This window comes from Dryas octopetala, chromosome 6 (genome assembly GCF_963921425.1).
Source record: "Dryas octopetala chromosome 6, drDryOcto1.1, whole genome shotgun sequence".
Taxonomy (NCBI): Eukaryota; Viridiplantae; Streptophyta; class Magnoliopsida; order Rosales; family Rosaceae; genus Dryas; species Dryas octopetala.
The window spans coordinates 10,117,784-10,133,657 of NC_141371.1; the positions used below are offsets into that span (position 1 = coordinate 10,117,784).

The following is a 15,874-nucleotide window of genomic DNA, read 5'->3' on the forward strand; positions in this document are numbered from 1 at the left end:
GGGTTCAGGTTGGTTACTTTCTGGTTGGTTACTTTCTGGTTGGGGTATGGGTGTAGGACATATAGGTGGAGGTATTTGTGTTGTTTGGGGTGGGCCTGAGGTTATACTAGGAGCATTTACACTAATAGAGGCACCCTGTGTGTTTGATTGGTTAGACTCCATCCTAGACTCTATAACAAAAGTACAAAACACAACAAAACACAACATAACATACATTAATAATTATTTAACTCAAACCTTAGACTCTACAACAGAACATAGTCAACATACATTAATCATCACATATTGGTAGCAAGCATTTGATACATACTAACTTACTAAGCAGATTAATCATGCATTATAATTTATAACTTATATTATAAACAGATTAATTATACATTATAATTTATAACTTATAGTGGTTGCTTATAAATTTATACTTACACGTTGATAAATTATAGTCTTATACAATATACACTCAGCATTCAACAATATCAATATGTATTATGTATTTATGTATAGTTGTATACACTCAGGCACTCAGCATTCAACAATTGCATACACTCAGCAAGTCAGCATTCAACAATACACTTTAGAAGTTTAGAGTCTTAGACTTAGTAACTAACCACTTCAGCAATGCAGCAATGCAGCAATCCAGCAAGCACTCCCTACTTCAGCAAGCACTCATCAACTAGTTCCTACAATACAAAATTATTCACATTGTTAGCAAATCAGCAATCAATCATAAACATTAAACAATGTGAATTGAAACCTAAAACCCCTTAATTTTAAAGTTTAAAAGTTTAAACCCCAAAAAACCCAGTTTCCCGAAACCATAAAACCCTAAAATTCCAAGTCGAACTTTCAATTCATGATTGAATTGAACTAATTTAAACTTTTAAAGTCCAAACACCCCAAATTTAAAACCCCAGAAGCCCCAATTTTCCGAAACCCTAAAACCCCCAATTTTTAAAAACCCTAAAATTCCAATGTGAAATTTCAATTCATATATCACGAATTGAATTGATTTAAAAGTTTAAAAACCAAAAACCCCCAATTTTAAACCCTAGAAGCCCCAATTTCCCGAAACTCTAAACCCCCAATTTTAAAAACCCTAAAATTGTAATTCAAAATTTACATGTCGTGGTGGTCTTACCTCTGGTGGTGGTGGCGTTTGGAACTTTGGAGTTTGGATGTTATGGTAGTTATGGCTGGGTTCGACTTGTGGTGGTCTCAGATGAACAGAAAGAGAAGAGACAGAGGGAGATCGCAGAGAAAAAAGACAAAGAAGAGAGATGAGAGATGAGAGAATAGAAGATAGATGAGAGATGAGAGGTGAGTGGTGGCGTTGAGCGGTGGTGGTGTAGGCTGAGATGGTGGTTGTGTGGTTTGTGGTGTTACTGGTGTAGGCTGAGATGCAAAGACGAAGAGAGTCGAGAGTGAAGACCGAAGAGAGTCAAGAGACAGAATGAGATGATTTAGGTTTTTTTAAGGATCTGGTGGTGTAGGGTGCATGATAAAGATCTTGTACCCTACATCCAACGGTAAATTTTAAATCAAACAAGAAAAAAAAAATTAATAATAATAAATATATATACTGTCGGTATCGGTATACCGACGGTTTACGAATTTGTCTACCGCCTTCGCACCGCCCCCTCCACGGTTCGGTCATATTACCGAACCGATTAGGCGGTCAGCCATCGGACCGGTGTAAATCGGTTCGGTTACGTCGGCTTCCGGTTGCGGTTCGGTTTTTTCGGGCTACCGACCCAGCCCTAGCCAAGAGAAACAAAAGAAATGTATTCATCGGCAGAAAAATAAAAAAATTGAATACATCTCAGCTTCATCCACATGAACATTTTCACAAGTGCCCACACTTGACTTGCATTTGCTACATCTCAGGCTCTCAGCAATGGTATTTGGAATCAGTATCTAAAATGATTTTGTTAGTTGGATCCGAAGTCCTAACTGCTATATTCCCCTCCTCTTCTGAAAGTCCACCTATTTCTTTATCTTCATTTGGACCATCCAATTCCATTTCACCTAGTGCTCCAGAGTTTGAATCCTTATTATGCATATAATTCAACAATCTCTCCTGTATATTTACAGTTATAAAAGACTTATCCCCGAGTAGTCTTATAAATTCCTCGGCTCCCTCCAGATCTGCTTTCTCTTTCAAGTATTCCAGGCAGGCAGCCAAAACATTCTTGTCTGGTTTCCAACCAGGCCAGGAAGCCAAAATTGCTTTCCTCATCAACTCAACTGCCTTCTCAGTTTGATCATGATCAACATACCCTTTTGCCAAATAATACCATGTCATTGTACTAGGTTTCCCACCCTTTACTATTACCCTGTTAATAAGGGTTTCAGCCTTGTCAAGAAGACCTTTTCTGGTATAAGCACCAATCAAGTAATTCGGGATACGAATATCATAAGTTAAATTCTTGGATTCCCATTCTTCAAAGATCTTCTCAGCACCTTCAATGTCGCCAATCTTCAAGAGTGACGTTATTATGCTCATATAGCCTTTATTGTATACTTTCCAGTGCTTCTTGTAAAGTTCCCATAGTCTCACAACACTATCTTTCTTCCCCAGTACTGCATATTGTGTCATAAGGTACTCAAATGCTATCCTCTTTCTTTTAGAGCTTGATATCAGTTCCTCCGACTTCTCTAGCATTGCCAAAGCCTTGTCCACATGTCCTGCTTTAGTATAACCATTTGCTGCAACAACATAATTAGTCCATTTGCTATGACACTCAGGATAGGATTCCCATTTTCTCATTATCTCGTCAATCCCCTCAACATCAGAAGCAGCTGCATATGCACTGAGCCGGATCCCATATGTGAATTTGTCCCAACCAATGCCGTTATCTTCCATTTCCTTAACCAGAGTGTCCAATTTATCATACTTTCCGGTCTGATGATACAAATTGAGCAAAACGTTGTATGCCAATGATGTCCTTGAGAACCCCATTTCCCGCATCTTCTGCATGATGGCCTCTGCTTTTTGCACAAGTTTTGCGTGGGCATAGCAGTTGAGGAGAGCACAGTAAACTTGGAGGCCTTTTAATTGTTTGGGAATGTTATTAAAATAATTCTCAGCTTCTTCTATTCCATGAACTTTTGCAATCAAGTCGAGCCGGATGGCAGCATCAGAGTGCAAAAGTTCAAAGTACCTTTTGTCAGTCATCCAAATTGAGATCTGGGAATAAATAAACAAACATAATTATCAGAAGCTGGATTGCTAACATATCAGACATTGCTACTACCAAACATTAAGAAGATGCAAGCTTTGCTACTACCAATAACATCCTCACATTCATGGTGAAAGTGAAGCTATGGCCTATGGGCTGAGATATTTTGAAGCCTATAGCATTGCTCTCTCCCTTAGCCATCTAAACTACTATGAGAGAGTATGCTTGTTATGACTTGAATATTCTCTCCACAACAGTATGACACAATGTGTTTATCTTGAAAAGGAGTAGCAAAGCAAGCATATATACATATACATATAACAATTAAGCTACATGTAAATTTAAATGCTGATAGGAACACAGATAAGTTACTTAGCATAATTCAATCCATTGATTTTCTCAATTTCGTTGAGCTCAAAATAACATTTAAATAATTAAAGAAATAAAAGTAAGAACCCAAAAATATTTTCATTTCCACACTTTCCAAGAAACCAAACAGAAATTAGTACCCCAAGAGAATCATATATATACATATAACAATTAAGCTGTATATGCATAATGCATTCAAATGCTGATAGCAACACAAATAAGTTACTCAATTAGCATAATTCAATCCATTGACAATTCAACTTCATCGAGCTCAAAATCACATTTTAATGAATTAAAGAAAATAAAAATAAGAACGCTAAAAATATTTTCATTTCGGCACTTTCCAAGCCGCCAAACAGAAATGAGTACCTCAAAGAAAAGAATATACATATAACAATTAAGATGTATACGCATTCAAATGCTGATAGTAACACAAATAAGTTACTCAATTAGCATAATTCAATCCATTGACTCTTCAATTTCATTGCGCTCAAAATAAAATTTTAAAAAATTTTAAAAAATAAAAGTAAGAACTCTAAAATATTTTTCATTTCCACACTTTCTAAGCAACCAAACAGAAATTAGTACCTCGAGAGCTTGCTTGTAGCGTCTGTGGTGCCTGAGCTCCTTCATGATAGTGACGAGGGCGTGCTTGTCTGAGGGTCGGCCTTCTTCGATCCACTGGTCGAGAACCGGGAAAATGGAGGCCGTAGGATCTCCGTTACGCGAAATCCGACGGTAAAGAGCGTCGAATGAGCCTTTCCGGGGCTTTCTCTGGGTCTGAGATGTGAGCGTTGAGGCTGTTGAGTACAGAGAAACGCTCGCCGGTACGTTTCGAAGACGGAAACGAGAGTAGAAATTCAGTACGGAACTCCAGCGAGAATGCTTCATTTTGAGAGAGGGAGATAAAAGGGAGAGAGAGGAAGAGGGGGTTTTACAATAGTGAAGTTTTTTTTTGGTCGAAAATAGTGAAGTTCGGAGCAATAGAAGGGTTTAAGCCTTTTTTTTTTTGCAAGCACTTATACTACATGGCTAGAAGGAGAGCCTGTAGCTTTTTTTTTTTTTTTTTAATAAACTATTTAGAAACCTAGTTTTTGAAAAAATTTTAATTGAAAATCCGGCCAAATAAAAAATTTAAGTTTCAGCCCAATCAGTCTGTCGTAGGGGTTGGAAAAATTACACTATTGAACGCTCGGTAGCTTGTCGAGAGCTTGACGAACATATGCATATGCACTTTTAAATTGCAGATGCATTTTTTTAGGTTGCATATGTCTATTTTTAGGTTGCAAATGCTAAGTTGTAGAAGACATATTTTAAGTTGTAAATGCAGATTTTAGGTTGCAGATGTACTTGCAGATTCATATTAGGTTGCATATACAACGCCAAGCGCTTAACAGATATTTACCAAGCACTCAATAAGAATTGTCAAGTGTTCGATGAACAGTTTGAGCTGCAACTTAATTTTTGAACTTAGGTTAAATTTCTTTCTTATTTTGGATTTCTAAACATCCTCTATTTTTGGAGATGGGTTCGGTAATGTGAAATTTAAAAAAAATAAAAAGGGTAGAATTGTAATATTTTAATACAATGTAAAGGCTAACACCCAAACCCTAGTTGCCTAGTTGGCCCTTGAAAAAAAAAACTCCAAAAAAAAAAAAAAACTCCAAACCCTAGTTGATTAAAGAGTCTTCCTTCCACCACTGCCGTGTGTGCCGTTTTCTTGTCTTGAGCGATTCAGCACCCCTCCAGCGCCATTCTCTTGTCTTCTTCGAGCTCTCTCACTCTCGTCTGAAACTCCATCCTCCAGGTAACCTTTCTCTCTCACCCATCTCTGCTATTTCCTGTGGTTGATGTCGTGCTACAGTTTTGGGTTGTGTATTTTGGTTTTGAATGGGGGGAGGAATACTGTACTCTGGTGTTTATTCTTGATGCTTGCCTATGCTACTTTCTGGGGTTGATGGTATCTCATCGACATCTGCTACTTAGTCTTACACCATTTTTTATATTATATATTTTAATTTTTTTTTTTTGAAGTTTTCTATGTTATTCTTTATGTTTCTTTGATCTTGAACTACTGTACTGTCATAAAATCATAAGTATTAAAGTAACAAGAATTGGGCTTGAATTTGCACTTGGGTATTTCAATTGAACCATTTTTTATAAATGGCTTATTACTTGTTGACAGGAAGAAACATCTGGGTTTTCAAATGATGATTTAATGGTTTCTGTAATTACATTTCTAATTAAATATTCATTTGCTAAGGAAGTTCCATTGTCTAAAACTTACTGTGCAGCTTGATTCCTTGTGGCAGCTATTACCAAATATTAATACATTTTTCTTTTTCCTGTTCTGTAAATTGTGTTTATACAGAACCATGGCTGCTGCTGTTGCTGCTCCCCCTGCTGCTACAGTGGAACCAGTGCTGTCTCACCATGACGTGAAGCTGTTCAACCGCTGGACCTTTGAGGATGTCCAGGTTTCTGTATTTTATGGTTTGGTTGATTTAATTTTAGTTTTCTGATATCGGTGATGAATCAGATAAACTATGGTTGAGTTTGGTAAAATAATTTAGCTGGACTGTAATTTTTCAAAGTGTGTGCTTAGAGATGCATTTGTTTTAGTGTAGCTGTGCTTTGAGCTATTATATTTTGTGTTATAGTAAACTGTTGGTTGGTAAGTAGTGGAATTTATGGTTTGGTTGATTTAATTTTAGTTTTCTGATATCGGTGATGAATCAGATAAACTATGGTTGAGTTTGGTAAAATAATTTAGCTGGACTGTAATTTTTCAAAGTGTGTGCTTAGAGATGCATTTGTTTTAGTGTAGCTGTGCTTTGAGCTATTATATTTTGTGTTATAGTAAACTGTTGGTTGGTAAGTAGTGGAAGATATATATGCATGCATTTCCCTGTTGGGTGTATAACATAGCGCACATGTTGCTCAACCTCAATATGTGTAATTGGGAACTTTTTTTTTTTTGGACGTGTCTTGACCTTGTGTGGCCTTCTAGTGTTGTTTAGATTTACTGTAGGTCAGTAGGTGTAACTTTGTAGGTTAAATTTTATTGTCAACATCTTGATAATATCTACATGAGTTTTTTGTATAGATTAATTTGTCATATAAATTCTTCATCTAATCTACTTCCCATATGTATTTGAAATGATAATTATGTAATTTGCAACATATAGGTCAGTGACATTTCACTGGTGGACTACGTTGGAGTGCAACCAGCCAAGCATGCAAATTATGTACCTCACACTGCTGGGAGGTACTCAGTCAAACGATTCAGGAAAGCCCAGTGCCCAATAGTGGAGAGGCTTACAAACTCACTCATGATGCACGGCAGAAACAATGGAAAGAAACTCATGGCTGTGAGGATTGTTAGGCATGCAATGGAAATTATCCATTTGCTGACTGATCTGAACCCCGTCCAAGTTATTGTTGATGCTGTTGTTAATAGGTAAGTGCACGTGGATATGTTAATATCTTTCAAATAGTAATTGCATACTTTGTCTTCTGCTTAGGTCTGCAGAAGGTATTGATGCGAATGTGGTTCAAATTATTGTTGAACCTCAAGTGGCCTTTAATACAAATTTATCCTGATTACATGTTGATTTGGATGACCTTTTTTCTTCCTTTTCCAGTTTAAGTTTCATCAAACATTTTATTTATTGTATATGTTTTTTGTGTGACAATCAGTGGTCCACGTGAAGATGCAACTCGTATTGGATCTGCTGGAGTTGTTAGGCGTCAGGCTGTGGATATCTCACCTTTGAGACGTGTGAACCAGGCTATCTATCTCCTTACAACTGGTGCTCGTGAGTCTGCTTTCAGAAACATCAAAACTATCGCTGAATGTTTGGCCGATGAACTTATTAATGCTGCAAAAGGTTCTTCTAACAGGTACTGATGGCCTGGTTTCTGTATGCTTATTTTCCTAGTAATTGTTTTTTCTCCCAAAGCTCTCTTATCTGAATTCATTTTCATTTTTGTTATGTAGTCTGATTTCTTTTCCTTGATTCATCTTTTCTTTTCTGACTATTGGTGCTCTACTTGTGTGCAGTTATGCCATCAAGAAGAAGGATGAGATCGAAAGAGTTGCCAAGGCCAACCGTTGAGGGGCTGCAGAATACTTTGAAGCAACAAGGGGAGTTTTGTCTGCGTTTGTTTATTTACTTGTCATTGTATGTCGTACCCTTGAATATGGAAGATGCTTTTGTCTTTTTTATGTTCCGAAGATCAGTCATCCTTTTAGTTTGTATCCTATAACCTTGTATGGTTGAAAATTTTATGTTGAAATGAATTATGTTTCAACTATGTTACATTTGAGGTGATGATGTTGAGTCCCTTTGTAGGTTGCAGTCTACCATTACCTCTTACCCTTTTTACCTTTCTTTTAGCTTGATTGTTTCCTCTAAGGTTACCTTGAAGATTAATTTGTGTTCTTGTCTTGCATTCGTGTATGGATGATCATTTGTATCCGTAGTGGCAACACCCCAAGGAAATCATTACTTAGAAGTGCTTGAACATGATCACATGATAAAAAAACTTAGTGTATTGTTTGTTTTGCCGAATGAGATTCTAATACTTCAGAAATATTGGGATATAAAATGGTGTTATTTGGACCAATGGAATTTAATTTTTGGGAAACATATATAGAAAGGTAAAGTTTCTTTTCAAGAGTATAAGTTGCCATTATTTAAAAATTTAAAATTAGGGAATGGTAATGGTAATGGTAATGGGGATTCCAAAATGCTATGGGATTTAAAAGAGTTAATTACACTTACACCTTCTGAAGTTTATCGTCTTTTCGCATACACCCCTGGGGTTTTAATAATTACACATACACTCCTTGAGGTTTTAAAATTGTTACATATAAGTTTGAACATGATCACATGATAAAAAAAAACTTAGTGTATTGTTTGTTTTGCCGAATGAGATTATAATACTTCAGAAATATTGGGATATAAAAATGGTGTTATTTGGACCAATGGAATTTAATTTTTGGGAAACATATATAGAAAGGTAAAGTTTCTTTTGAAGAGTATAAGTTGCCATTATTTAAAAATTTAAAATTAGGGAATGGTAATGGTAATGGTAATGGGGATTCCAAAATGCTATGGGATTTAAAAGAGTTAATTACACTTACACCTTCTGAAGTTTATCGTCTTTTCGCATATAACCCTGGGGTTTTAATAATTACACATACACTCCTTGAGGTTTTAAAATTGTTACATATAACCCCCTATAGTGAGACGAAAATGATGAAAAATTATGCAAAAAAGCATGCTAAGGGATTAAATAGCCTAATAATATTATTCAAGGTGTAAGGTCCAACCTGAATACAAATATTTTTTATTTATTTATTTATTTATTTTTCTTGTAGGGGGTTATATGCAACAGTTTTAAAACCTTAGGGGGTGTATGTGTAATTATTGAAACCTCAGGGGTATATGTGAAAAGACGATAAACCTCAAAGGGTATAAGTGTAATTAACTCGATTTAAAATTAACATGATAATTAGAAGTAGGTCTCTTTTTGGAGGTTTATTTAGATTAAAACCATATAGGAATTTAGATTTGTATTAAATTTTTTTTTAAGGCTAATGTCCAAGAAATGGAGTTTTTAAAAATTTGGACTCATATTATCTCTTAAAATTAAGATAATTAATATGAATTAATTTTAAAAATTATGAAAGATAATATTCGTTAGAACTTAGAACATTTTTTAATTAAAACATTCAAGATTATCTATTTTTTATGTTTTATAATTTAAAATAATGAAAGATAATATCTGTTTAAATTATACAAATAAAAAAATGCATTAATCTACAAAATAAAAAATAATCAAATAAATGTGAAAAAAAATATATATAGGTACATTTCAATTGTACCAATACCTGGGTTGGTATATATATATATTTGATTAGGTGCGTATCAACGAACATGCATATAGGATCCGAATACTCGGTTTTCGTCGTCAATCACTCGGCCATGCTATTTCATTCCCCGAGTTTTGAGGGTAAATTCTCATCTTTTCACCTCATCTCTTTTTAGGGTAGAATGAACTTAATAAAAGCATTATATTAAGGTTTAACTATAAAATTTTGGACGGACTCAATAATAATATGTTGATTAATTTAAGGGTTTTTATAAAACGGCCACTCATAATTAGTTTCTCATAGGAGCCGGACTTAATAATAATATGTTGTGCTAATTATCGAGGTAATGAGGTGCAAACGGACTTATATGTGAAGATAAGTGCAAAACCATATAATAAGTAAACTTATCAAAAATCAATTAGCAAGTCGGGGATGTAGCTCACATGGTAGAGCGCTCGCTTTGCATGCGAGAGGTACGGGGTTCGATACCCCGCATCTCCATTGTTTTTAAATAGTAAAGGAAGTGGGAACGACATGTCGTTCTTCTTCATTTTTTCGTTTTGTCCGAGTTTCGAAATCCTATCTAAATTTCTCGGTGCACAGACTCGGTCACTCTCTCACTCTCTCTTAAGCTTAGAAGTTAGCAATGGAGCTCTCATTCGCTCCCTCCTATTCGCTTCGGATCCGAGCTCTAACCCCTCATTGCAAGACCTCTTTTTTTCCGTCAACTGTTATCAAGCCCAACACCAAACCCGTTGCTTCTCTCTCAAAATGCGCAGAAAACTTGCGCTCAATTGGGCTGGACCGAGGCTCAAAATCCTTACCCAACAACCAGAAGAAGCGAAAATTCATCTGGGTATGCTTCATTTCTTCAAAATATCATATTACACTTAGCTTGCTTGTTGTTGGTCCAATTGGGTTGTTTCTCTTACCAATGATTGTTAGAAAATGTCAATAAGAAATTTTCATAAGAACTTAGAATTTTTTTTTTTTTTTTTTTTCCAGTTGGGTATGTTTAGTTTGTTCCAATTCAACTCTGTTTTATGCACATATACCCAAATTGATTGACAGGAGAAAGAGAGATCTTTTATTTTTAGTCATTCTAGCTGTTAATGAAATTATATCAAGGTTTGAAGGCCTAGTGTAGTGTCTGAGATCGATGGCAGGCAATTTGCGTTGACAGTATCACTATCTCTCAACCCATTATTGAATCAAAGCAGCAAAAACTAGTTAGAAGCTTGAAATAATTGATGTACCTATATGCTTACTCTATTAAATAAAAATTGAAGAAAGAAATTTGTTGATTGTTTGTACCAATACTCCCAGTCCCTGGTTGCTGATATTGATTATCATTGGACATGTTTTGGTACTTGGTTCAGTTCCATATACATGGTTGCACAAAAAAATATTTCACTTTAGTCTATGAGACTCAAACGTTTTCTTTATGGCATTAAAGTGAAAGTGAATGCTGCCAGGCCTGCAGTCAAGTTGGAGCTGCTGGGTCTGATCCAGTACAGACCAAAGTTTCAGATTTTAAAGATGCTTGTTGGAGATTCCTGAGGCCCCATACCATACGTGGAACAGCTTTGGGATCAACGTAAGTAATTACCTTGGAGAACACTGGTTGATATTTGTTAACAGGTTTTTCTTTGAACCCAGTCCAGGTGTAATTGATCACATTTGTGTATTTTTTTTTTTGCCCACAGTGCTTTGGTGACAAGAGCGTTGATCGAGAACTCCAATTTGATAAAGTGGTCTCTGCTGTTTAAGGCATTCTCTGGTCTTTTAGCTCTACTATGTGGGAATGGTTATATAGTTGGCATCAATCAGATTTACGATATCAGAATTGACAAGTACGCTGCCCACATATATACACATCTTTCTGTTACTTAAACAAACTCTTAGAAAAGGATTTGTGAAACAGCCTGCCTTAAACTTTAAAGTATTGGTTCCCAGGAAACACAATAGGTTCAATATGGTTTATACACATTTCTTGGTTTAAGATCCAGTACAAGTTGGCCCTTGTCAGAAAGATATTGATGCCTTGAATCGTTGTAGTTGATGCATATCAATCATCTGACTTAGAGACTATTGATAAAAGTGTTCTGTGGTTTTTGAGAAAAGGAAAAATATAGAGCCAGATGGTCTTGACCCTTTGGTAAATCACCATCTTCACAATCATCATCTTTACTGTTTTTTACCTGTTGTGTGACAGATTGTCTGTGGAAATTATTGCATATTAGATTCTCTTAACTTATTCTGTCTCTTTCTGTTTTGTTTGTAGGGTAAACAAACCTTATTTACCTATCGCTGCAGGGGATCTTTCAGTTAAATCAGCATGGCTCTTGGTGATATTTTTTGCAGTGACTGGCCTGTTGATTGTTGGATTGAACTTTGGGCCATTCATTACTTCTCTCTACTCTCTTGGTCTTTTCCTTGGCACCATCTATTCTGTTCCTCCATTTAGAATGAAGAGATTTCCTGTTGCAGCATTTCTTATAATTGCCACGGTATTTCTCCCTGTTTTCCAATTCTAATAATAGAATAATGTGCTTGTTTTTTGTGTTTTGTGGATTTTTTTGGCTCCATTCCAAATTTAGTACCTTTCTCACATGTAAATGGCTTGATAAAGTTGAGCCATCCTGTTTTATACTGTTTTACATGGGATTTGAAACACTTGATTTCCATCTAAAGTTGAACCATCCTGAAAATCTCCAAATAAAGAATAAAGCAGGTAATAGGTTCATACGTTTATAATTATCACAATCTAAGAAAGTACAGTAAAATGAAAAGGGCATATGAAAGTAATAGAAAACAAAGTAGAACATTTACAAGCCATACTCTTGAGAAAACAAAGTAGAAAAGGGTTATGAATTTAAGATAATAATTTTTCGAAATTCTGAAAAGGAAAAAGAAGCCCACCAGTGACAGAAAGAGGAAGTAGTTTATTTACAAGCCATGTGAAACAAAAAAAGAAAGTTGCAATTTAATTTCTTGTCATTGTGGGAGCTTGTACCTATAGTGCTTAAGAGCAATTAACGCTACACCCAAGATTTCGAGTTCAACTCCCCTCCCCCCAATATCTTCTGATCAAAAATTAAATTCATGTTCCTGTTCTGTATAGATTCGTCATTTATTCTCCTACAGTGTCAACTATCAATAAATTTTGTCGTGGAAATGTCTGTAAAATAGTATGCTGTGAACCTGTGAGTAATAATATGGGACAACCTTAGGTTTAGAGGGAAGGTAGCAGATTAGACCCAAATTGAAAAATTGATCAATAACTAATGGTGTGTTTGGATGAAGAAATTAAACTTGATGTTTAGGGGAAAATCTGGATTTGGAAAATGGCAATCACGAAGTGCACCATAAACTTCTGTGGCAAATTGGCAATATGCCCTAGATATAGCAAAAAAATGCCAAATATGGGAACTGCCCCCAAAACAGCAGTTAGCCTTATTATATGGCTGAAACATCAAATGCTACAGTAGTATAATACTCTTTATAGTTGAGTCACTGAATTAGTATAGTTTGATCTAACATAATTGTATAAAACATTGACGTGGCTGAATTGAACAACTTACAAGCAAAGGGCCTGGAAAGTAAATCCAACTTTTAAAAGGATGGGAACTAAGTGATGGTTACTATGGTCATTTAGAAACATGGGTCATGATATTTTGCATGAATATGTGAATTTAATTATTTTTTATAATTATTTTGCCATACATTTCTCCAAGAGTAGTGGAATTGATGTAGAAACATGGCTCATGCTCCTTTGCAGGTACGGGGTTTCCTTCTTAATTTTGGTGTATATTATGCCACTAGAGCTGCTCTTGGGCTTCAATTTGAGTGGAGGTTTGTTACCATTTCTCCTATTTGTTTTAACATGTAGACTCTGACTCAGATGAATCATGAAACCATAGCATCATGTATGACCAATGGTGTAAAGACATGATGTCTCTTTGTTGTGAAACTGGTCAGTTTGGTATTGGTTGCTTGGCATTTGTTTTGGAGTATCATCCAAAAAGCATTCTCAACCGTAATTCTTTAATGCTTCTCTAAAATTTATAATGGGAAACAGAAAAATCAACTATCTAATCATATTTCATTACTATGTAAGTAACCAAGAAAGGCTATTGTCTGCCAATCTGGAGTCATTTAAAGTAATTTTAACTGGTATGACTCTACAATTAGATGGACTAATACATGCTTGATGAGAAGCTATTGTAGTTACACACTTGAATATGGACTTTTAAAGTGAACCGAAAGGGACCTTTCCTAAATCCAACACCTGAATGTTACTACTTATTAATCTTGAATTTCTTAAGTAGAAGGATCCAGGCTGGTTGATTTAATTTCCACTTTTGTTCTTGTGAATGTTACTAATATACTTTTGATATCTAGTTGTGTTTACACATGTTCATAATTTTAAGATTTTAATGCTGGACTTCAAATTCTACGTGCAGCTCGCCCGTGGCTTTTATCACTTCCTTTGTAACATTATTTGCTTTGGTTATTGCCATAACGAAAGATCTTCCAGATGTAGAGGGGGATCGCAAGTAAGTTGCAGGACCTAGTTACTTTGTGGTTGCTGATAAATGATATCTCATTGGATCCTTGCCCCATATAATTTGTATCTGTTGGATTTACTTTCTGCATTTTGGCTATTATTTTAATGTCTCTTTTTTTTTTTTCTTTATGTTTTTGTCTTTGCACGTGTTAAATTACACATGAATCAACAAGTATTAAAACTTTGTACCCCCCCCCCCCCTCTCCCCCCCAAATACATGTAGAGAGTAGGTGTCATTTTTCCTGCAGGTTGGCATATTTGATGTTTCTCACCGGAATTCTCAATTTTCTTAATATGCTTCACCCATTGGAACTTTTTTCCCTACACTTTTAGATCTGAATGCAAAACTATTTTCGTTAGAAGCCTAATATTCTACCTGTCGTCCAATATTCATTGAAATAGTAATATTACAGGTTTCAGATATCAACATTTGCAACAAAACTTGGAGTTAGAAACATTGCGTTCCTTGGTTCTGGACTTCTGCTACTAAATTATGTTGCTTCTATATTGGCAGCAAGTTTCATGCCTCAGGTGAGCATGTATCACTTGCGCAGTTCATGCATTTAGGCATAAGCTAATGGCTTTGGCTAATATGTTTGTGAAATCCTTGATATTTCCTCCATCAAGATGGCCCAAAAAATTCAAGTCTGTCAGTTTCTTGTCTACAGGCATTCAGGCGTAGCTTAATGATACCCACCCATACAATCTTGGCATTGAGTTTAATTTTCCAGGTTTGTATCGCGGGATTCATTCCTCTTCTGATTACCACTGTAGCCATGATATGCAATCTCTTCTTTGTTTCTTAACTTTTTGTTTAAATGTTCCTTGTTTATGTTGGATGTTTTGCATTTACATCCTCCCCCTTCCTTTTAAAGCTCCAAGAGTATCAGTGTATCACCCTAGCATTATATAATTTATATCATTTGTGCTTATGATCTCAGAAAAATTTATTGCGGAAAAATCGCATTGCTTCTCTTTGTAGTTTCTTCTTACTGAAAAAAAATTATTGATTTAAGGCATTTATGACACTGATTCTTTTCAAATTAGCACATCCAGTATATTGTGTGTGTGTGTGTGTGTGGTGGTGGTGGTGGTGGGGTATAGGGTGTATAAGTAGCCATGGCACACATATTTCAGATATGTCACTTCTGCCATAGTTGATTGATGCAAATGAAATGGCAATGGCAACTTGTGCCACTTCGAGCTCTCTTAATCAAATTGGATATTAATGGTTTATGTTAGACATCTTTCCCACACCAGACAAACAAACATTTAATGAAGTATTATATATTGTTAAACTCTTACGTGCAATTTTATTCTTATGTACTTTCAGGCTTGGGTGCTTGAGCAAGCAAATTACACCAAGGTAACACAAAATTTATGTTGCATGAATAGCACATTTTACTGGCCCAATGATCAAGTAGTACAAATTGGAATAGGATAATTCAGCATGATAGCACATTTTACTGGTCTAATGATCTATCAGATTCCAATAAACTGACACAGAATATTTAATTTATCGTCTGATTATAAGCTTGAATGCATTGTGCAGGAAGCAATTGCCAACTTCTATAGATTTATATGGAATCTCTTCTATGCTGAGTATATCATTTTTCCCTTCATCTAGAAACTCATTATTTTATGAATCCTGTGTGAGAGAGAGAGAGAGAGAGAGTGTGTGTGTGTGTGTGTCTTATCAACAACTTGTAAATATTGGCGCAAGAATCTAGGCGTATGTTATAAAACATATAACAAATTTTTGTTGTATCAAATTGGTAAGTAAAAGCAACAATTACAGGGATATCGTTTTGAACTTTGAGAAATCTGTTACTAAACATGGATGGTTGATTTAAGGTATTGTTGAGTTTTGTGGTTTCT

General features: G+C 35.5%; 3 protein-coding genes and 1 non-coding gene across 7 annotated transcripts; 3 read left to right on the plus strand and 1 right to left on the minus strand.

The window, feature by feature from the left end:
• Nucleotides 1–1,764: 1,764 nt before the first annotated feature.
• Nucleotides 1,765–4,493, minus strand: LOC147282234 (pentatricopeptide repeat-containing protein At2g20710, mitochondrial-like). Its single transcript, XM_086248636.1, has 2 exons — nt 4,134–4,493; nt 1,765–3,184 (listed from the first exon to the last, which is right to left on the minus strand). Exons 1-2 carry the CDS (start codon nt 4,434–4,436, stop codon nt 1,886–1,888), a joined length of 1,602 nt encoding a protein of 533 aa, XP_086104762.1. The 5' UTR covers nt 4,437–4,493; the 3' UTR covers nt 1,765–1,885.
• A 699-nt stretch (nt 4,494–5,192) lies between these two features.
• Nucleotides 5,193–7,869, plus strand: RPS5A (ribosomal protein 5A). The gene is made up of 5 exons (XM_086246757.1): nt 5,193–5,352; nt 5,917–6,022; nt 6,734–7,005; nt 7,245–7,448; nt 7,609–7,869. The coding sequence occupies exons 2-5, from the start codon at nt 5,921–5,923 to the stop codon at nt 7,661–7,663; spliced, it is 633 nt and encodes a 210-aa protein (XP_086102883.1). The 5' UTR covers nt 5,193–5,352; nt 5,917–5,920; the 3' UTR covers nt 7,664–7,869.
• A 1,985-nt stretch (nt 7,870–9,854) lies between these two features.
• On the plus strand, nt 9,855–9,927 carry TRNAA-UGC (transfer RNA alanine (anticodon UGC)). The gene has a single exon. It is a non-coding gene; the product is annotated as a tRNA-Ala (tRNA).
• An 81-nt stretch (nt 9,928–10,008) lies between these two features.
• LOC147282237 (homogentisate prenyltransferase) lies at nt 10,009–15,809 on the plus strand. Of its 4 annotated transcripts, none has more exons than XR_015122784.1 (10): nt 10,011–10,282; nt 10,902–11,023; nt 11,133–11,279; nt 11,711–11,936; nt 13,208–13,281; nt 13,893–13,985; nt 14,410–14,527; nt 14,651–14,727; nt 15,330–15,362; nt 15,549–15,809. XR_015122784.1 is itself a non-coding variant. In XM_086246118.1 (10 exons), exons 1-10 carry the CDS (start codon nt 10,073–10,075, stop codon nt 15,621–15,623), a joined length of 1,161 nt encoding a protein of 386 aa, XP_086102244.1. In that variant the 5' UTR covers nt 10,011–10,072; the 3' UTR covers nt 15,624–15,809. The 4 variants fall into 4 exon arrangements, 2 of the variants coding, with proteins under 2 accessions (XP_086102245.1, XP_086102244.1); XM_086246118.1 differs by having other exon boundaries at nt 14,665–14,727; XR_015122785.1 differs by lacking the exon at nt 15,549–15,809 and having other exon boundaries at nt 10,010–10,282; nt 14,399–14,527; nt 14,665–14,727; nt 15,330–15,368.
• Nucleotides 15,810–15,874: the final 65 nt, after the last annotated feature.